General features: G+C 37.7%; 1 protein-coding gene across 1 annotated transcript in view; it reads right to left on the bottom strand.

Annotated features, from left to right (window-relative positions):
- CPLANE1 (ciliogenesis and planar polarity effector complex subunit 1) overlaps nucleotides 1-16833 on the bottom strand; it is a 97267-nt gene that overhangs the window by 24325 nt on the left and 56109 nt on the right. The window contains exons 33-42 of the mRNA XM_072958766.1: nucleotides 14984-15271; nucleotides 14032-14802; nucleotides 12645-12811; nucleotides 11424-11556; nucleotides 10511-10565; nucleotides 7824-7928; nucleotides 4946-5017; nucleotides 3960-4069; nucleotides 3431-3623; nucleotides 2554-2703 (exon numbers count right to left, since the gene is read on the bottom strand). Coding sequence (XP_072814867.1) covers nucleotides 2554-2703; nucleotides 3431-3623; nucleotides 3960-4069; nucleotides 4946-5017; nucleotides 7824-7928; nucleotides 10511-10565; nucleotides 11424-11556; nucleotides 12645-12811; nucleotides 14032-14802; nucleotides 14984-15271 — 2044 coding nt within the window. The remainder of the gene's footprint in view (nucleotides 1-2553; nucleotides 2704-3430; nucleotides 3624-3959; nucleotides 4070-4945; nucleotides 5018-7823; nucleotides 7929-10510; nucleotides 10566-11423; nucleotides 11557-12644; nucleotides 12812-14031; nucleotides 14803-14983; nucleotides 15272-16833) is intronic.

Genomic DNA, 16833 nt, shown 5'->3' with positions numbered 1-16833 from the left:
ATTGATTACAAAAAAAGTAGACGCTGACAATCTAATTTTTGAAGACCTCTTTTTAAGTCAGCATAACATTTCCTTCCAAATCAGTTTTAATTTAATATGCCTAGAAATGCCATTTCAGCTTCTTGATTTCTGAGATTTGTCTTTGTTGTGAGATAATACAAAATAGTGTTACTATTACCACAAAGCTCCATATACAAGGCAGCTTGAATGTTACTTTTATCTTCTGCTACAAAAATATACTTCATCAAGAAGCAACTTTAATAATTTTATGACTTTTTAAAACTCTACTTGAAAACCAACAACGTCACACCGTAAAAGCTAGGGACAGCGTTGGCTGTTCCTGTCTCTATGTGGGATCTCAGGCAAACAAACCTCCCAAAACCAGTATCAAAGCCAATGAGTCTCTATACCTTTTTTACACAAACTGATTCTTGTCCCAGATTTGAAACACTTCTTCTGGCTTCTGGGCCTTCTCCTCCCGATGCCTCTCCCTTCTCAGTTACCTTCTTGGTCTTCTCTTCCGCCACTCCCTCCTTTTACCCTTCAGTATTTTCAGAGTGCCAGTCTCAGCTCAAGTCTCTTCTCACTCCAGCCACTGTCTCTGGGTGAGGTCACGAGGCACTGCCGACTCTCACGTTCATCGGCACTCTTTCTGAGCTCCAGCCCCTTAAACCATCTGTGTCCTGGACATCTCATTTAGGTGGTCCCAAATGCGTATCAAACCAAACTGATCGCTTCTGCCCTTCCATCCTGCTCCTTCCTCCTGATTCCCCATCTCAGGGAACAGCACTATGATCCACTCAGTTTCCCAGACCAGAGGCCTGAGAGGCATTCAAGGTTGTCTTCCTTCAGATCCAAAGTGACACCAGATATCGATGATCTACCTACCAGTCATCTCCTTTCCTACCACCAGTGCTTAGATGAGGCTTTCACTATCGACAGACCCCAAACAGCACCCTTCTCTTTAACTTATCTCACTCCTCTCTAGTCCAACTTCCACACAGGCCCTAGAGAGATCTCTTAATACACAAATCTGATACTGTTCCTTTCCCACTTGAAACCCTTCAGCACCTCCCTGAGGCCTTCACCTTAAAAGTCCAAATGCCTTAGCAGGAAAGAAAGTGGCACCATCTTTCCTTGGCCTGCCTCTCCAGCTCATCTCTTGTCGTCTCATTCAAAACAAAACTCCACTGACTCCAAGAACCAAACTTTAATTTTCTCAAACTCAGCAAGCTCCATCAAATCTGAGTCGTTGCACAATCTGTTCTTCCTGTCTGTATGCCCTTTCTTTCATTAAACAATACTTTAAAGATTCCATTTAGGTCTCTCTCCTAAATAGCCCCAGAGATGGACTTGATGCTCTATTTCCCAACAACCTCATCCGTGTCACCACAACAGCACTTACCAGGCTACATCACAGTCACCTCTTTACCTCTCTGCCTTCCTTTCCCCCTAGAGGTGAACCCATGAGTCTGGGTTTCAGTTTGTCAGAATTTCAAAAGTTGACTGGTGTGAAAATGAAGGGAAACTAACAGGGAACTTTAAGTAGCCACAGGCATTTGGCTAGATGCAATCCTCATGACAACCCTATGAGGTTGTGTCCTACAGAGAAACAAGTGAGGATCAGATAAAGTTAACTTACTTGCAAAGTCCCCAAGCTATTAACAAGGCTGGGATTGAAACCCAGGTCTGTTCTATTTGAATCTAAAAGTCAAGCTCTCTTCATTTCCCCACATACTTCCCCAGCCTGAAAGACGGCTGGCTTCATACATCCTCCCTCTGCAACCCACGCACCCAGCAGCCCCATGACAGGGGAGAGAGGGGGCAAAGGCGTCAACATCTGAATCAGTGGCTCTCACTTCTTTACACAGCTGTCATACACATGCCCTAACACATCGTAAGTGAAGTTTCCTTGCCACTCATCGCCTCCTTGCTGCTCGTATCTCCTGAGTGCCCACTGCGGATACACATGCTGTGCCAGACTCTACACCCAAGCACCTGACAACCACAGGACGGGGTCCACCCCTCCCAAGAGCTGTGAAACCCAGAAGAGACATTGAATCTCTGATTATGTGTTAGGTTAATCTAATGATTCATAGCATGTAATCACTTTAGATTTTGGAGAAATACTCTTCTAAATCTTGCAAATATTTTACAATAATGCAACCTGATTTATGACTATAAAATTGAGTATTTTACTCATAAAGTACTGTTGGCTACCATGTCTGTGTATTTTCTGTGTGCTAGTCTAGAAGTTCCCAACTTCTAAAATATGAGAATTCCTCCTTAACACTAAAATACTCATGAAATCCCACAGGATATTAGCCTCATTAACTGACAGAAGACATATGCACAAATAGATCTGTAGTTTCCCTGCAAAATATCTCTTGGAACCATGACTCTACCTCATTTACCTATTTGCCCCCACTCTCCTTAGCAAGGTAAAAGCATTTTTCTGGTTTCTTTTGCAATTACCAAGTTTCAGTGCTTATTTTGAATAGAACAGTGATTCCGGGAAGGGGGAGAGTCATGCTATAAATCTAGGGCATTCACCTTTGTCCTGTTGTATGTCTAATGGTGTAGGCGAGGTGATACCGGGCTCCTTCACTTCTGTGATGCCTGCTCTCCAGCTTCTTCCATCCAAAGAGGATGGAGACACTTTAACAGGTTTAAAAAATAAATCCATGGCAGAATTGGAAGATTCTATCAAGAATATGAAAGGCAGTCATTCTGGAAAAGGCAAAGCTACAGAAACAATAAAAAGACTGTGGTCTCCAGGGGTCTGGGGAGAGGAAGGGAGGGAGGAATGTACAGATGGAACACAAGGGATTTTCAGGGCAATGAAATTATTCTGTATGATACTATAGTGATGGCTACATGTCATTATGCATTTGTCAAAACCCACTGAATGTACAACATCAAGAGTGAACCTTAATGTAAACGATGGACTTTGGTTGATAATAATGTGTCTATGTTGGTTCATCAATTGTAACGAATATGCCACACTGATGGGGGATGTTGAGGGTAGGGGAGTATATATGTGTGGGTGGGGAGGGCTATGTGCGAACTCTGTATTTTCTGCTCAATTCTGCTATGAACCTGAAACTGCTCTAAAAAATAAGGTCTTTTAATAAAAAAAATACGGAAGGCATACAAAGACTGACTCTACACTTTTAAACAAGGTGTTAAAATTAGCACACTGATCGCCAACTGTGGATCAGGTGGCCCCGAGGAAACACAACTGTCACCCAGATTTGGGTGATGTGGCGATCAACGTTAACAGAACACTTCTAAATGTGAACATAAACATCTAAAAGTAAAGTGGGTTTCTAGGAGGAGAGCTCAGAGACATAAAGAGGATTAACAACACTATACTAAAGAATTTTTCAAAATGTTTTTGATTTGTTTAAAAAGTAGAAAGAATTATTACCTTGACTCTTAACATTATGCGGGGGAACAGCATTAGTAACTGAAGCTGCCATATAATGTAATCCTGCAGAAGATGGGACCTCTACACGATCAGTTTGCTGTTTGATAATATCATCTGAAGGCGCCTCCCTGACAGGTAACTGCTGTAGATCATCAGCTTCAATGTCAATCACATTTATGTAAGTGTGTCCAACCTGAGCCAAAACACATAAAATCAAAGAGGGTTACATTCTTTTTACTTCATATGGCCATTCTACCCTGCCCCTCGACCCCCCCAAAAAAGGCTTAATTTTAAAGTCAAGAAAAGCTTCAATCAGCCTAACTTAGGGAAAGCTGCAGAGAAGTATGTGTTATGGTCTTAGTTTACAATATTTGGGGGCATAATATTTAAATCTTACATTAATTTTTGACCTTTCCAAGAAAGCTATGTAGATGAGATTTTAGCTTCACATTATCTGTACAACCGAATAATGCAGATGACCATAATAAACTTCAGCACAAAAGTATAATGAAAACTTCCAAATTAGTACCTTATCTGACACTGAAGGTGACAAAGGTTTCTCTGATATTTCAGTGGAAAGTCTGAGATTCAGATATACATCTGGAGTCAATGGCTGAGGAACATTCAAGGATTCACATTCTGAAAATTAAGGAAATAAAAATCAGGAATATAAAAAAATCTATAAATAGTTCTAGGTCATTAACTTTGTAAGAACAAGTTAGCAACTAACAACATAAAATGTATTTGTTAAAAATCTAAGCAGAAGTTTCACAGGTATAAATAAATTAAGGCAAATTCTATTCTGTTCTAACTAAATACAGACTGACCACTGCTCTTCTCGTGTGAGTGATTCACAAGAATCATAAAGTAAGGCATACCAAGAGAATGCTATAATTTCCTGTTTCCATTTCAGATCGATTGAGCCATGTTTGCTTAAAGTTTCAATAAAATCAGATTTTAGGAAATTAATCCATAACTAATTAATTCTTTTATTTTCAACATGGTTTCTTGTTATTTGTTTGTTTAAACAGCTTTATTGCAATATAATTCGCATCCTTTAAAACTTTACAATTCAGTGGTTCTTAGCATATTCAGAGCCCAAAGCTAAATTTTACCACTTAAAATGCTAAACATCTAAATTCTACAAAAGTCATTAGCTCCTTTTTGAAAACACTAAAAAAGTCTGTGACGACACAGGTTTGCTCTGTGCCTTTTGTTCTAGGACTCTAATCTTACTCCCTAGTATTTTATTTTTAATCGAACATCACTTTCAAATTTCATAAGCAAAATATAACTCATTATAATATTGAGTACTAGAAACTTGGTAACAAGGCTTGAATTTAAACCATGACAACCAAAAAAACTAGAAAAAGGAAAGTGAATATATTTAAATTATCATTCTGTCTCTATTACATCAATTGACTGGTTTAACTACTCTTTCAAGAGAGGTGGTAACTCCTATTTTGACATCAGACATAACCACACTGTTCTCAGAAGAGAAGAAAGAAATCACACCTGAAGTGGAAGAAATGATTTGCTGACTTTTGTGACATTCAGAAACAACTTCTTGAGAAGGAGCTTCCTTATCTTGTAGTGAATTAGGAGATTCGAGGCGAAAAGAGAAAACAGAATAAGACAATGGATTTCACAAACAGAAAGGTAAAAATATAAATACAGATTTTTTTTAGATATTGTATATAAATGGTGGTAGAAAAGTAGACTGACAGCTTAGAATTTAATTTTTTAAATTAATATGATAATTTTAGATTTCATCATGATTTATATATATCTTGGGCCTGATTACTTGAATGAATTACACACTCCTAGAAAATAGGCTGCCGACTTCAGAAAATTACAGAGCAGTAAAGTACCTCTAAAGTTTTCTCAAAGACACATTTAAGAATGTTTCTCAAATGCACACTCATTATTTGCATCAAAAAACATCTTATACATGCTCAGACTCATTCAGAAAGAGACAAATAACAGTGAGATGCCTTTTTTTGATCTGTTGGATTGGTAAAGGCTAAATGAGTTAGCTAAATCATAGTGATAACCCCCCCCCCCACAAAAAACCTCTTATGCTAGAAGTTACTCGTTGAAGCATCATTTACAGGAGAAAAATACTGGAAACCACCTAATGCATTTGGCAATAAGGAATTAGTTAACTATTTTTTTGGCACAGCTGGAGAAGGAATAAGCTTACCAAGTACTTTTTGATGACATAGGGAAATGTTTGGCAGAAGCAGAAATCACAGTGAAAAGCAAAGGATACAAAATATAGGTAACCCCTGTTATCCAAACTGAATCCATTCCTGAAAATTTGCTGCCTAGTCAGATACCAGGATTTTACTGAAGCACTTTAAATTAAAAAAGATGTCCCAGATATTCCAATACTCCCAATCTTTGTTAAATAACTCTTAAACACCTAAATAACTATCTATTAAGATTTCTATTATAAAGCATTTTAAACATGACTTCTTTTTTCCCCTCCCCTAAACATCAGTTTTTAATTAACATTTAATCCATGATATACTGTGCGATATGCGATAATACTAAACATATCAGATATGAATTATCTGTAGCACTGGAGCAAACAGGTACTACAATGTCAATAAAGAATGAAATGATATGTTAAATATACACTCTAACTGGAGAGCATCCCAAGGCACCTGGGAAAGAACAAATACTGGGACCATGAAGTGTTAAACTATCAGGGAAAAAGCAATGGTATCTGGACAGAGAGAGTCAAGATAGTGAGAGAGGACATTTGTACTATATATCATATCTAACTCTGTAAAAAGTACAAAAGACTGAAAGAAAAAACATCAAAATGTCACTTCTAAGTGGTGTGACTGCAGTTAAGTTCATCTTCTTCCTAGCTTGTTATATTATCCAAATATTCCACAATGATCATACGTTACTTTGAAATCATACCAACAAATACTATCTCATAATATAAAAAATTAGAAGTTTAAAGAGGCACTTACAAGGTTCCATACACAGTTAAGAGAAACTGTTTCTAAATATCATAAAGAATTAAAAATAAGACCAAAAAGAAAAAGAAAAAGAAAAAGAAACAACAGCCCTATTTTTGGCCTTGGCCACTTCCCATCCCTCAGGAGTGAAGGTGCTGAGTTCTTTTTCCCATTGCTCTATCATAGAGAATGAAAAGAGAGAAAGAAAGAGAAAAAAGTATAATTGGTAAGCACAGTCTGGAGCAACAGGAAAGAATCTCCAACTTAAGTTTGAACGTGAGGTTGAAGGCCAAGAGAATACTTCACAAAAGATGCAAAAAAATGAAATTAGTGTTTGAAAATTATTAAACTCAATTTTTAAAATGCTCATGTGAGAGGAGAGAAGCATGTCAGTCAAGGATGAGCATCTATTTCAGGTGGGGAAATGATCACAGTGAATCAGAGAAGCAGCACTGACTGCGGCTGGCGACGGCTGGGAAGGAGCCAGAGTTAAGCAGCGTGGCACTACGCTCAGAGTAGATTCTAAACTTTTTATCTTTTCTCCTGTTTTCTGAAACTGAGCTTGCACCCTGTCTACTAGGTCCTCTGCAGAATATCTCCTCCTGCAACATAAGACCTCCTGATAGAAAAGTGATGGGATCTGAAAACAGCAGAAATGGGCTTGAGTCCTGGTTCTTCTGCTCATTAGCTTTTGTTGCCATGTGTTGAGTCCTTAAGTTTTTTTAAGACACAGTTTCTGTAAAATGAAGATAATCAGTCCTGCTTTGCCGCAGAGTTCTTGTAAAGATAACATGAGAAAATGTGTAGGAATGTAGTTAATAAACTGAAAAATGCTTAATTAAAAAAAAAGAATTACTATAGGGGGAGGGAAATAGCTCAGTGGTAGAGCTCATGCTTAGCATGCACCGGTCCTAGGTTCAATCCCCAGTACCTTCATTTAAAAAATAATAATCATAATAATAATCAGGACAATACAAAGAGCAGAGCACTTACATTAAAGAAGTTTGTCAGGCCAAATTCCAAATAATAGCTCCTCCAACATTTATTTCCTCTATACTTGGACACAGTTACATACACTCTTCCCACACTAAACCCAGTCTATTCTTCTTCCTAACTCATCTTCACAGCTTCAGGCCTCTCAATCTCAAGTATGAAATTTCAGTAAAGTAAATTAACGGAACTTTTTAACAAATACTTATTGTGTTTTAATTAAGTTATCATAAATTCAATTTAAAAGTTAATTTTAGTTTTAAATTTGTAAAGTATATACCAGGGCTGTGGGCAAGAACCTGGAATGAGTAATTAATATCACATAATTTAAAATTCTCTTTTAATCACTGTTTTGAAGAAAAAGTCAAGATATATTAAATACCACAAAATAAATGAATTTTAAAAATTAAAGTAAAATAGCACTTTACCTGGGTCTGTATTTGTACTTGCATCCTGACATTCTATAGCTTTCTTTCTTACAGAGGCCATGAAATGCAATCCAGCTGAAGTATTTATATCATTCTGGAGCTTTTCTTAAATATAGCAATAAAATATTAGAAAAAGTTCATTGAGAAACCAACATATTACCAGGAGCCTAGAAGCAGAGTACCTAACTCGAGGGAGGTGAGCTGTGGGGTGTTGGGATGTAACAAAATGCACTTTCTGAATGAGGTAGTGTCTAAGCTGATCCTCAAAGGCAGTCTAGTGGAATCAAAACCAAAATTGTGGAGGACCCTGTATGCCCAGGCTAGAAACTTATTCTTCTAGCTGCTGAAGATCCAGTAGAAACTGTTAAGCAGGGAAGGGATATGGTCAGATTCACGGTCTAGAAAAACCACCCCAGCCAGTGTGTGGGACATAAACTCGAGTGGACAAAATTAAAGGAAGGCAATCAGATAGACGAGGCTACTGCAGCAGTTCAGATAAGCACCTTGTAATGGTGAGAAAAAGAGGAGAGCAGATAAATTTATACAAAGGAAGTTCTTGACAAATATATGACACAGAACTCCTTAAACCACAAGAATTTCCTGAGTGATAGGAGCATCTTCTGTTATTCATGATGAGCTCCTTTTGATACCTGAGTTTATGCTAATGAGGTGACTCTCGGCAGGCCCCTGGACAGTTTCAGAATGGGTGCTGGTCACCAGAGGAACCAACAAGCATCAGGCCACCCCACTCCCACCTTTGGACAGGGGAGAGCAGCTGCAGATGGTGTTCAATCGCCAATGGCCAATGATGTAATCAGTCGTGTCTATGTAATGAGATTTCAGTAAAACCCCTGGAACGATGAGCTAAGGGGTCTTTAGGTTGGTGAGTAGGAGTATGTGTGAGGAGGGTGGTGCACCCAAAGACGGTGTGGGAGTGCTGTGCCCCCAGACCCCACCCTGCCCTATGTATCTCTTCCATTTGGCTGCTCCTGAGCTGTATCCTTTATAATGAAACTGTGATCACAAGCCAAGCACTTTTCTTAGTCCTGGTGTTGTTCTGGCAAAGTAGTTAACCTGGAGGGGGCATCATGGGGACCCCCGAATCTGTAGTTGACCGAACAGAAATGTAGGTGTTGGGAACCACTTTCACAGCTGGTGTCTGAAGTACAGTCTTTTGGGACTGAGCCCTTAACCTGTGGGGTCTGTGTTATCTCTACACTAGTAGTATTATAATTGAATTGAATTATCAGACACTCAGTGCCAGAAAACAGAGAATTATTGCTTAAAATGACATAATACACATCCACTCCAATGACTGGAGTACTATGTGGTCATTTTATATGACGTTATAGAAGAATATCTAGTGATATGGGAAGAGACATACCTTAATACTAGTCTGTAAAAACAGTGAGTTAAAACAAGTAGAGGAGGTATTCTTTTTAAATACATGTGCATTTGTAGATATATGTGAGTAGACATTCAGAAAATAAACTCTGTTAGAATAGTAATACTAGTTATCTCTAGACAAAAGGATTATGGGAGATTTTAATATTTGTCTTATTCCCTTGTTTGTGTTTTCTAAATTTTCTCCAGTGAATACGTATTATCTTTATGAAGAGGAGAATATGTTACTAAGAATGAAAAAAGAAAGTAGTTTTAAGACAACTGAGTGGGAAAGCAGCGCACCAGATGGATCAGGAGGCTACGCAGGTCAGTGAGGAGACAGCTGCTCGGCGCGGGCACTCGGGGGCCTGATGCTGGTCAGGGGCACGGAGGAAGGGAGGGGACCATGTCAAGGACTAAGTGAAGGAGTGGGGCAACAGAGGGCCACTTCCAAGGTAAAAGTCTCAACCAGTCAGAAGAATGGTGCTATCACTAACAGGAAGATGCCGGTTTAAACTCTGGACTTACTGAATTTAAGGTGAAAGTAGAAAAGAAAGATGAGAGAGGGTAGGTGTATACTTGAGTGTCATCAAAAAAAAACTTTAAGAGCCAAACCCATGAGAGTGAATGGCTCTAGAGGCACAAGAATGTGTGTATGTGTGTGAAAAATACCGAAGAGAAAACCTTGGGAAATGTACATTCAGTGGCAAGAAGTAAACTGACCAATTCAAGAAAGAAAATAATTCACTACCTATAAACAAGCTCTCTTTTCTGAACTGGTTCCTTTACTGTGTGCATGTGTTTTCTAGGATCAGTTTGACCCTAGGCATGTTCTTCCATAATTTCCCTTTAGGCCTTATATATCAGTATCTTATTTGAGATTCCAGTTAATTGCATTGCCCCACTAATAGGGGTTGGTAAATCTTTTCCATAAAGAGTCATATATTATATGATAATAATATATTAGGCTTTGTGGACCGTATGGCCCCTTTCTCAACAAATGAACCCTGCTGCAGTGCAAAAGCCAGCACAGAAAACGTGTAAATACATGGGCATGCCTGTGTTTCAATAAAACTTGATTTACAACAACAGATATGGTCCAGATCTGGCCTGCAGGCTATAACTTGTTAACCACGGCTCTACTGGATAACACATCAAAGCAAATACATATACACACATACACACACCATCTTGTCAAAGATAACATGAAAATAACTGTCTCATTTTTATACACATAGTTTGAGAGAGCTGATTTTAACTCTGAATGGAGACACTGTATGAATACTAATCATGCATATACATACCAAAAGAAATGTCAAAGTCATCCAATGGCTGGGAATCACAATGTTCCTGTTGCTCCTAAATGAACCCCCAAATGATCAATTAATGATTAACTCAAATACACTTATTATTTTGAAATAATATTCAATAGCTATGAAGAGTATTGATTTTTTAGGTATAGGTTAAATCCTGCAATTCTAGAAATATTTATCCTATCAAATTACTTACTCTATTGAAGTAAGTCTACAAAGGACTTCATGAAATTCACAAGTCAAACAATTAAAAAAAAGAGCATTACCAGTTTAATGTAGTAACTAAATTATGGTATGTAATGCTCTCCTGCAGAGTAGCTTTAACACTCAAATGGTATCAAAACTGTTCATGGACTCAATATTCTAACATGTACACCTCCAGACATGTTCTTAAGGACTTGCTGAAAAAGTGTGCCTTTTAAAAAATTCACGTAAATAAAATTGTTCCTGTTTATTTAATCTCTTGTTGCAAAAATAGGTAAATAAGTCACCAAATTTAGAAGGAATGTTTGAAAAGATAAGATTAAAAATACAGGTTGTATAACAAACCTATGTTTGGGGAATCCAAAAGGCACCTAAAGAGACAAGTGAAACTATTATAGGAAAAACCCAATAACACATGGTATGTGTGAAGATGTCACAGAAAAAAGCAGTGATTTCAAGTATAAAAAAGTCACACAAGCAGATGCTCTAAACCAGTTTCTTGATTCACCATCCAGCTGCTTTTCACATTCACAGCTGCGCATCTGCTTTGCACAGAGGGATTCATGTACTTACTGGCGCTAAGATCCTCCCAGTCACAATCAGAAGCTCCCAGCACTCAGAAGACTAGACAAACCACAGAGACATTCCAAAGTCTGTGTACGCGTAAACTAGGGGAGAACACATTGTGGTTTCTCGTTACCTTGGGTTTCATAACTATTTCTGGATTATTATCATCAATGATGGAATCCTCTGGCTGGAAAGCCACACTTGGTTTTCTTCTTAGCTTCTCTGATCTTTTTTCTTGCAGCTCTTTTTCAGCTCGTCGTCTTTGCCTGTTAAAAACAATAGTGTAAAATATATTTCTACTATATTAATAACATCAGTTTTTCGTTTTTATCATGCTAATTAGGGAGACAGTTATCACAATTATGTAAATAAATTATTTTCAATGGCATTTAATTAAATTAGCAAGATGTTCTGCTAGAATACAAGCAAATACAAGCAGCAGTCAGGTCACATGAAAATTACTTCTAGCTCCTCTACTACTGAACTGACTTTTCTGTTAGTCTCTAGAATCTCAGGTTAGAGTTACAACTTTTGGACAATTTTGAAATTCTCTTTTCTGAGATTCTAAACTGGCCCCAGAAACTCTATCAGATACCTCCACTTACTATTTAAACAGCAAACTTAGTCAGCTCCACAAGGAGGAAATCCCAGCAAGGAGGAAAGAGGGCCCAAAAAAGCAAAGGGGAAACCTTACTCTGAAGGGAGTTTACCTGGAAAAGATGGAAGGAAAGAACCATTTCTGGAGAGAGCACTGGTAGTAGATTTTAGGGTCTGATAAATGCGAATTTTTTTAAGTGTCTAGACTCAGTAGTAATCTACCAGTCAACACATGTATTGAACATCCGTTATGAATAAAACACTACAAATGCTCCTCACTATAGGTCGCAGCCTTGCTTTTTTTTTTACACGCACATTTCTTAGTGCCCTGAAACAATTCACATCACCTACCCTCCTGCCTCCTCTATGAGAGTCTGGAGGATATGGTAAGATGAATAACAATAAATGTTAGTTTAGTGTACGGGATAGTAAATGGAATACTGCATGAAACACCAAATATCTGTGCTGCAAAACATGACTGCTCATTCTGTTACAGAAAAATGTAAAAGAAACCCATAGCCTATGAATGTGAGGAAAAAATTCCTTAATAAAATGGAAAAAAAAATAGTATTTGTTTCTAACAATATAGGAATTTTCCTCATCACAGGATGTGTTCAAATGTATAACACTTGACAAGGAAATTGAATAGGCAATTATGTACAGGCTGGGAGATTGAACCAGATAACTTCCAGCTGGTCACTATTAATAAACTTGCAGGTATGTGATATGTTCAAATAAAATTTCACTTAAAACTTGCCTTTTTTTACTGTCCTTTACTTGTCTCACTTCAGATGATTCTATTTTGACCTTTAGAAGCTGGAAGTGTCCAGGATCACCTCGTTCAAATAAATTATGTGTTAATTTCTGTTGGCTTTGTTTAAAAGCAATGACGTTTTCAAGTGGAATAAGCTGCGGTTTTTGGTACTATAAGAAAGAAACAAGGCATTGTGATTTTAAATGATAAACCTCAAATGTGCAATATATAAATTAAAAATTGAGAAAAACATTTGTTTATATTAAACTAAGATTTGCAAGAGATAGAACATAGCAAAGATAACAAATTGACTGGACTGCTAAGATGAGTATCCAGATCTTAAAGAATAAATGATTTTAGATACCATTTTCTGAAAATTTCAACTGGGCATCTTATTTCAGAAATTAAGCTAGAAGTCCTCATCTTCTTAATTTCTTTTTCATTTTAGAAATCTTCCTTCCTATAATTGAAATTATATACTATCTAGTATTTGATTCAAAATTCTTTGGAACAGGGAGAATGCAGGGGGGTGGAGATTATGAAAGGAACTGATTAGCAATATGTTGATAATCACCAATGCTGAATGATGGTAACTCCATGGGTCATGACACTATACTAACTTTAAGTTTTTTTTAAAACCATCTCAAAATGTCTACTTTCCCACTCTTTTAATCCTTTCTTTTCTGTTCTTAAAATGTTCAGAAGAAAAGAAGGCATGGTTAGGTACATGGTTAGGAAAAGAACAACCATTTCCTTTCCAAGACCATCTTCAAATCTTAAAAGTGCAACAGACAATCAACTACTCAATTACCCAATTACTGGCTTACAAAATTAGAACCTACACAACCTAAATCTCGTAAACCGAAGGTTACAACTTTAAAGAGGATTTGGTAGATCTATAAAGATTTAATCTTTGTATTTTAACTACTTTAAAACGATACAATTTTTTAATACTACTTATAGACCTGAGTCTATTTAACAATTTTAACCTGTAACAGATTTGAAAGCAATCATCTCACAATTGCTAGGAACCTCAAACAATGTTCTCTAGATAGGCAGACAGGCATGCACACACACATGTGCAAACATACGCACACAGCCCTACACACATGAACAAGACTACTGGTCATTTTATTTTACTTATTTCTTCTCTGAGCAGAATCTCAGAAATATCTATGAGAGTCTAGAAAACTCTGGTATTGATGTACAAGAGAGACATAAAATCTTTAAGATACCCAAATATTATTTTAAACTAAATTTTTATGCCATTTTCAATAACAAAAGCATTATTTTTTAAAAAAGAGATATGTAAGAGCTTTTCATTGAGTGTATATTTATGGTATGAAAAATGCAGGACTGTGCTTTTGTATCACTCTGCAAAAATCATTACCATGTTTTCTGAAGATAGACATGAATGAAGTAGTGACAGTCCTGGGTATTTTCTTTCTTCTGCTCTAGCTCTAACAGGTATTGATGGAACTGTAACTGACGCCCTTGAGACAGAGGAAAATATAAAAGGAGGTTTAAGTTGCAGGTGCAATAATGGAAGTCCAAGGGAACTCTGAGGAGGTATCTCAAAGGGCCCTGGTTTAACATCAAACAGCTTTTCTGGTTTTATAAATGTTGAAGAGTCCTGTTGAGGTGTCAGGTGTTCTTGTCCCACATTCTGATCCAAGCTCGCATGCTTAGGGATTTCTGTAATTATTGTTTCTGCCCATTTCTTCTGCTCCACTGCTTTTTCTACAGTTTCAGTATTACACTGGCTTGAATTCAAATGGGACATTGAAGTAGTGTCCATTGTACTCTTTGGCAAAGGAGGTTGGAAGAAATCAGATAATCCCCAAGCCTCTCTTGGCTGCGGCAGAGGCCTGGAGGGAACTTCTGGGACTCTTCCTGTATGTAAGGAAAGGGGCTTAAATTCATGCTTAGGCTGAAACTGAAGCAAAGGAAAACGATCACCAGGTCTGAAAGCTTTTGCAGATGGGATAAGTTTAGGTGTCTTTGGAATGGCAGAAGATGTGGACAAAAGGTGGAGGTGAGCAGTTCCATCAGCAGCTGGAGACAGTAAAGTGGTTGGTAAGCTCTGAGATGGTGCAGTTAGTCCTCTATTCTGGGGATGGCCTTCTAATTGACAAGATGAAACACTCCCATGTGGAATATTCTGGAATTAAAAAAAGCTATTATATAAGTTTAAAATACATTACAAACTCCTTGTTTTGTAAATGATGTTCAATATGCTTTGGAAGGGGTAGAATATAATAAGTGCTAAAAAAGTTACTTACTCAAATAACCAACAACTGAACTACCAGGACAACTTTAACAGCATGATTTAAACGCACTACCTTTAGACTTCCGTTACTGCCAGACTGCACAACTTCTTCATGGCAGTGAGGACTGTTCTTGCCAGGCTCTCTGGCGCACTCTCCCATGGGTTGTGGGTTAATGAAAAATCTCTCCTTCAGATTTCTACTGGTGTCTTCAACATCATTGCTCCCTCTTGTGGGGTTTGATACTTGGCTTCCCACCAAATGCACAGACTGAGGCTGCTGTAGAAGTTGATGCACACCCGGGAGGTTAGCAAAGGATGATCCTACTATTTGCATCAGGCTCATGAAATTGATCTGTTGCAGCTAGAATAAAATAATAATTAAAGAAACATCTTAGTGTAATGAGAAGAACCTAAAGAAGCAGCAACAATTACCTGGGTATTCCAGAACAGTCATACTTCCGTCTTACTGATGTCTTGTCAGACCTGTAAATGCTGAGCAGGAAGCATAGCTGGATGAGTTTTGTTTTGTTTTGTTTTGTTTTTCAAAAAAAGAAAAAGAAGAATAGCTTCCTGTCTTCAAGGAGTTGTCAACTGAGAATATGAATTCATAATGAGACTTGGGACTATCTGTAAAGCAGTTTACATAAATATCCCAAGGTTCATAAAGGAGTGATCTGATGGAGTGGGTGAGGATAATGAAAGAATTCCTAAAATGGGTGTGCTGTGAACAGGTTTCCAGGCAAGAAAAAAGCAGAGATTAGCAAGCAGGTGAAAAACGAAGAATTTCTGTGGAAGAGCTGACTGAGTGAAAGGAGAGGACATGCACAGTGGCTGACAAACCCTGAACGATAAAATCCCCCGAGGGGCATTAAAAAAAGTCTTGATGGCTAGGTCACACTCCACACTATTAAAATCAGAGTGTCTGGGTATATGAGCAGGATTAGAATTTTTTGAGATGACCAGGTGATTTCAATGTGCAAAAAATCTTGGGGACCACTAACATACACACTGGCTTACAGGGAGCAGGAAATTTACAGCTAATGAGAAGAGAGGTTACCACAGTAGTTCTCAAACATCAGCATGCATCAGAGTCACCTGGAGGACCTGTCAGAGCTCTCTCTGCTGAGACCCCATCCCCAGAGTTTCTGATTTCAATACTGGGATGGGGGCCTAAGAATTTGTGTTTCTAACATCTAAGTGATGCTGGTGTTAATGGTCCAGGGCCCACACTTTGAGAACTACTGGACTTGTGAGAGTATGGTGCAAAAAGAGGGTGGTAAAGCTGGTCATGGGATCTTTCAAGCCCAAAAGAAGAATCTGCACTTCATAAAACAAACCAACAGGGAAACACTGTAGGCTGTAAAAAAAAAAAAAAAAAAAAAAAAAAAGTAGGTTCCCTTTAATTATAAAAGAAATACATGCTTCCTCTAGAAAAGAGCAAAGTAGCATAAAAAAGAAAATAAAAATCATTCATAATCCTAGACCCAAAGATAACTAGTATTGACATTTTTAGTATATTTCCTTTCACTCTCTGTATTTTTAAAACATGATTGATATATAGTATACAAATTTGTATCCGAAATTGACTGAAGACTTTAAAACAGGAAAATAACAATATTAAAACAATATCTGAAGAAAAATGTCTTAGAAATGCACATATAAGACACTGGAAGTGTGAAGTTCTAAGAATCGAAGGTTGGCTACACTTACAGAAATAGCAAGTGGCTGCACTGACATACGATGTGGGCAAAAGAGCCAAGGGGGCACGGTAAAACACTGGATATGGGTAATGAAAGAAGATAAAGACGACTCTCTAAGACAGTGCTTCTCAGTCTTTTGTGTGCATCAGAATTATCTGGAGAACTTGTTAAATACACAGGGCAGTGACCAGCAAAGTCCCTAGGTAATCCAAACAACAAGTCT

The sequence above is a fragment of the Vicugna pacos genome, chromosome 3 (assembly GCF_048564905.1).
Source record: "Vicugna pacos chromosome 3, VicPac4, whole genome shotgun sequence".
Classification (NCBI taxonomy): Eukaryota; Metazoa; Chordata; class Mammalia; order Artiodactyla; family Camelidae; genus Vicugna; species Vicugna pacos.
The sequence above is the reverse complement of the archived record's forward strand: the minus strand, read 5'-3'. Positions and strand labels throughout refer to the sequence as shown.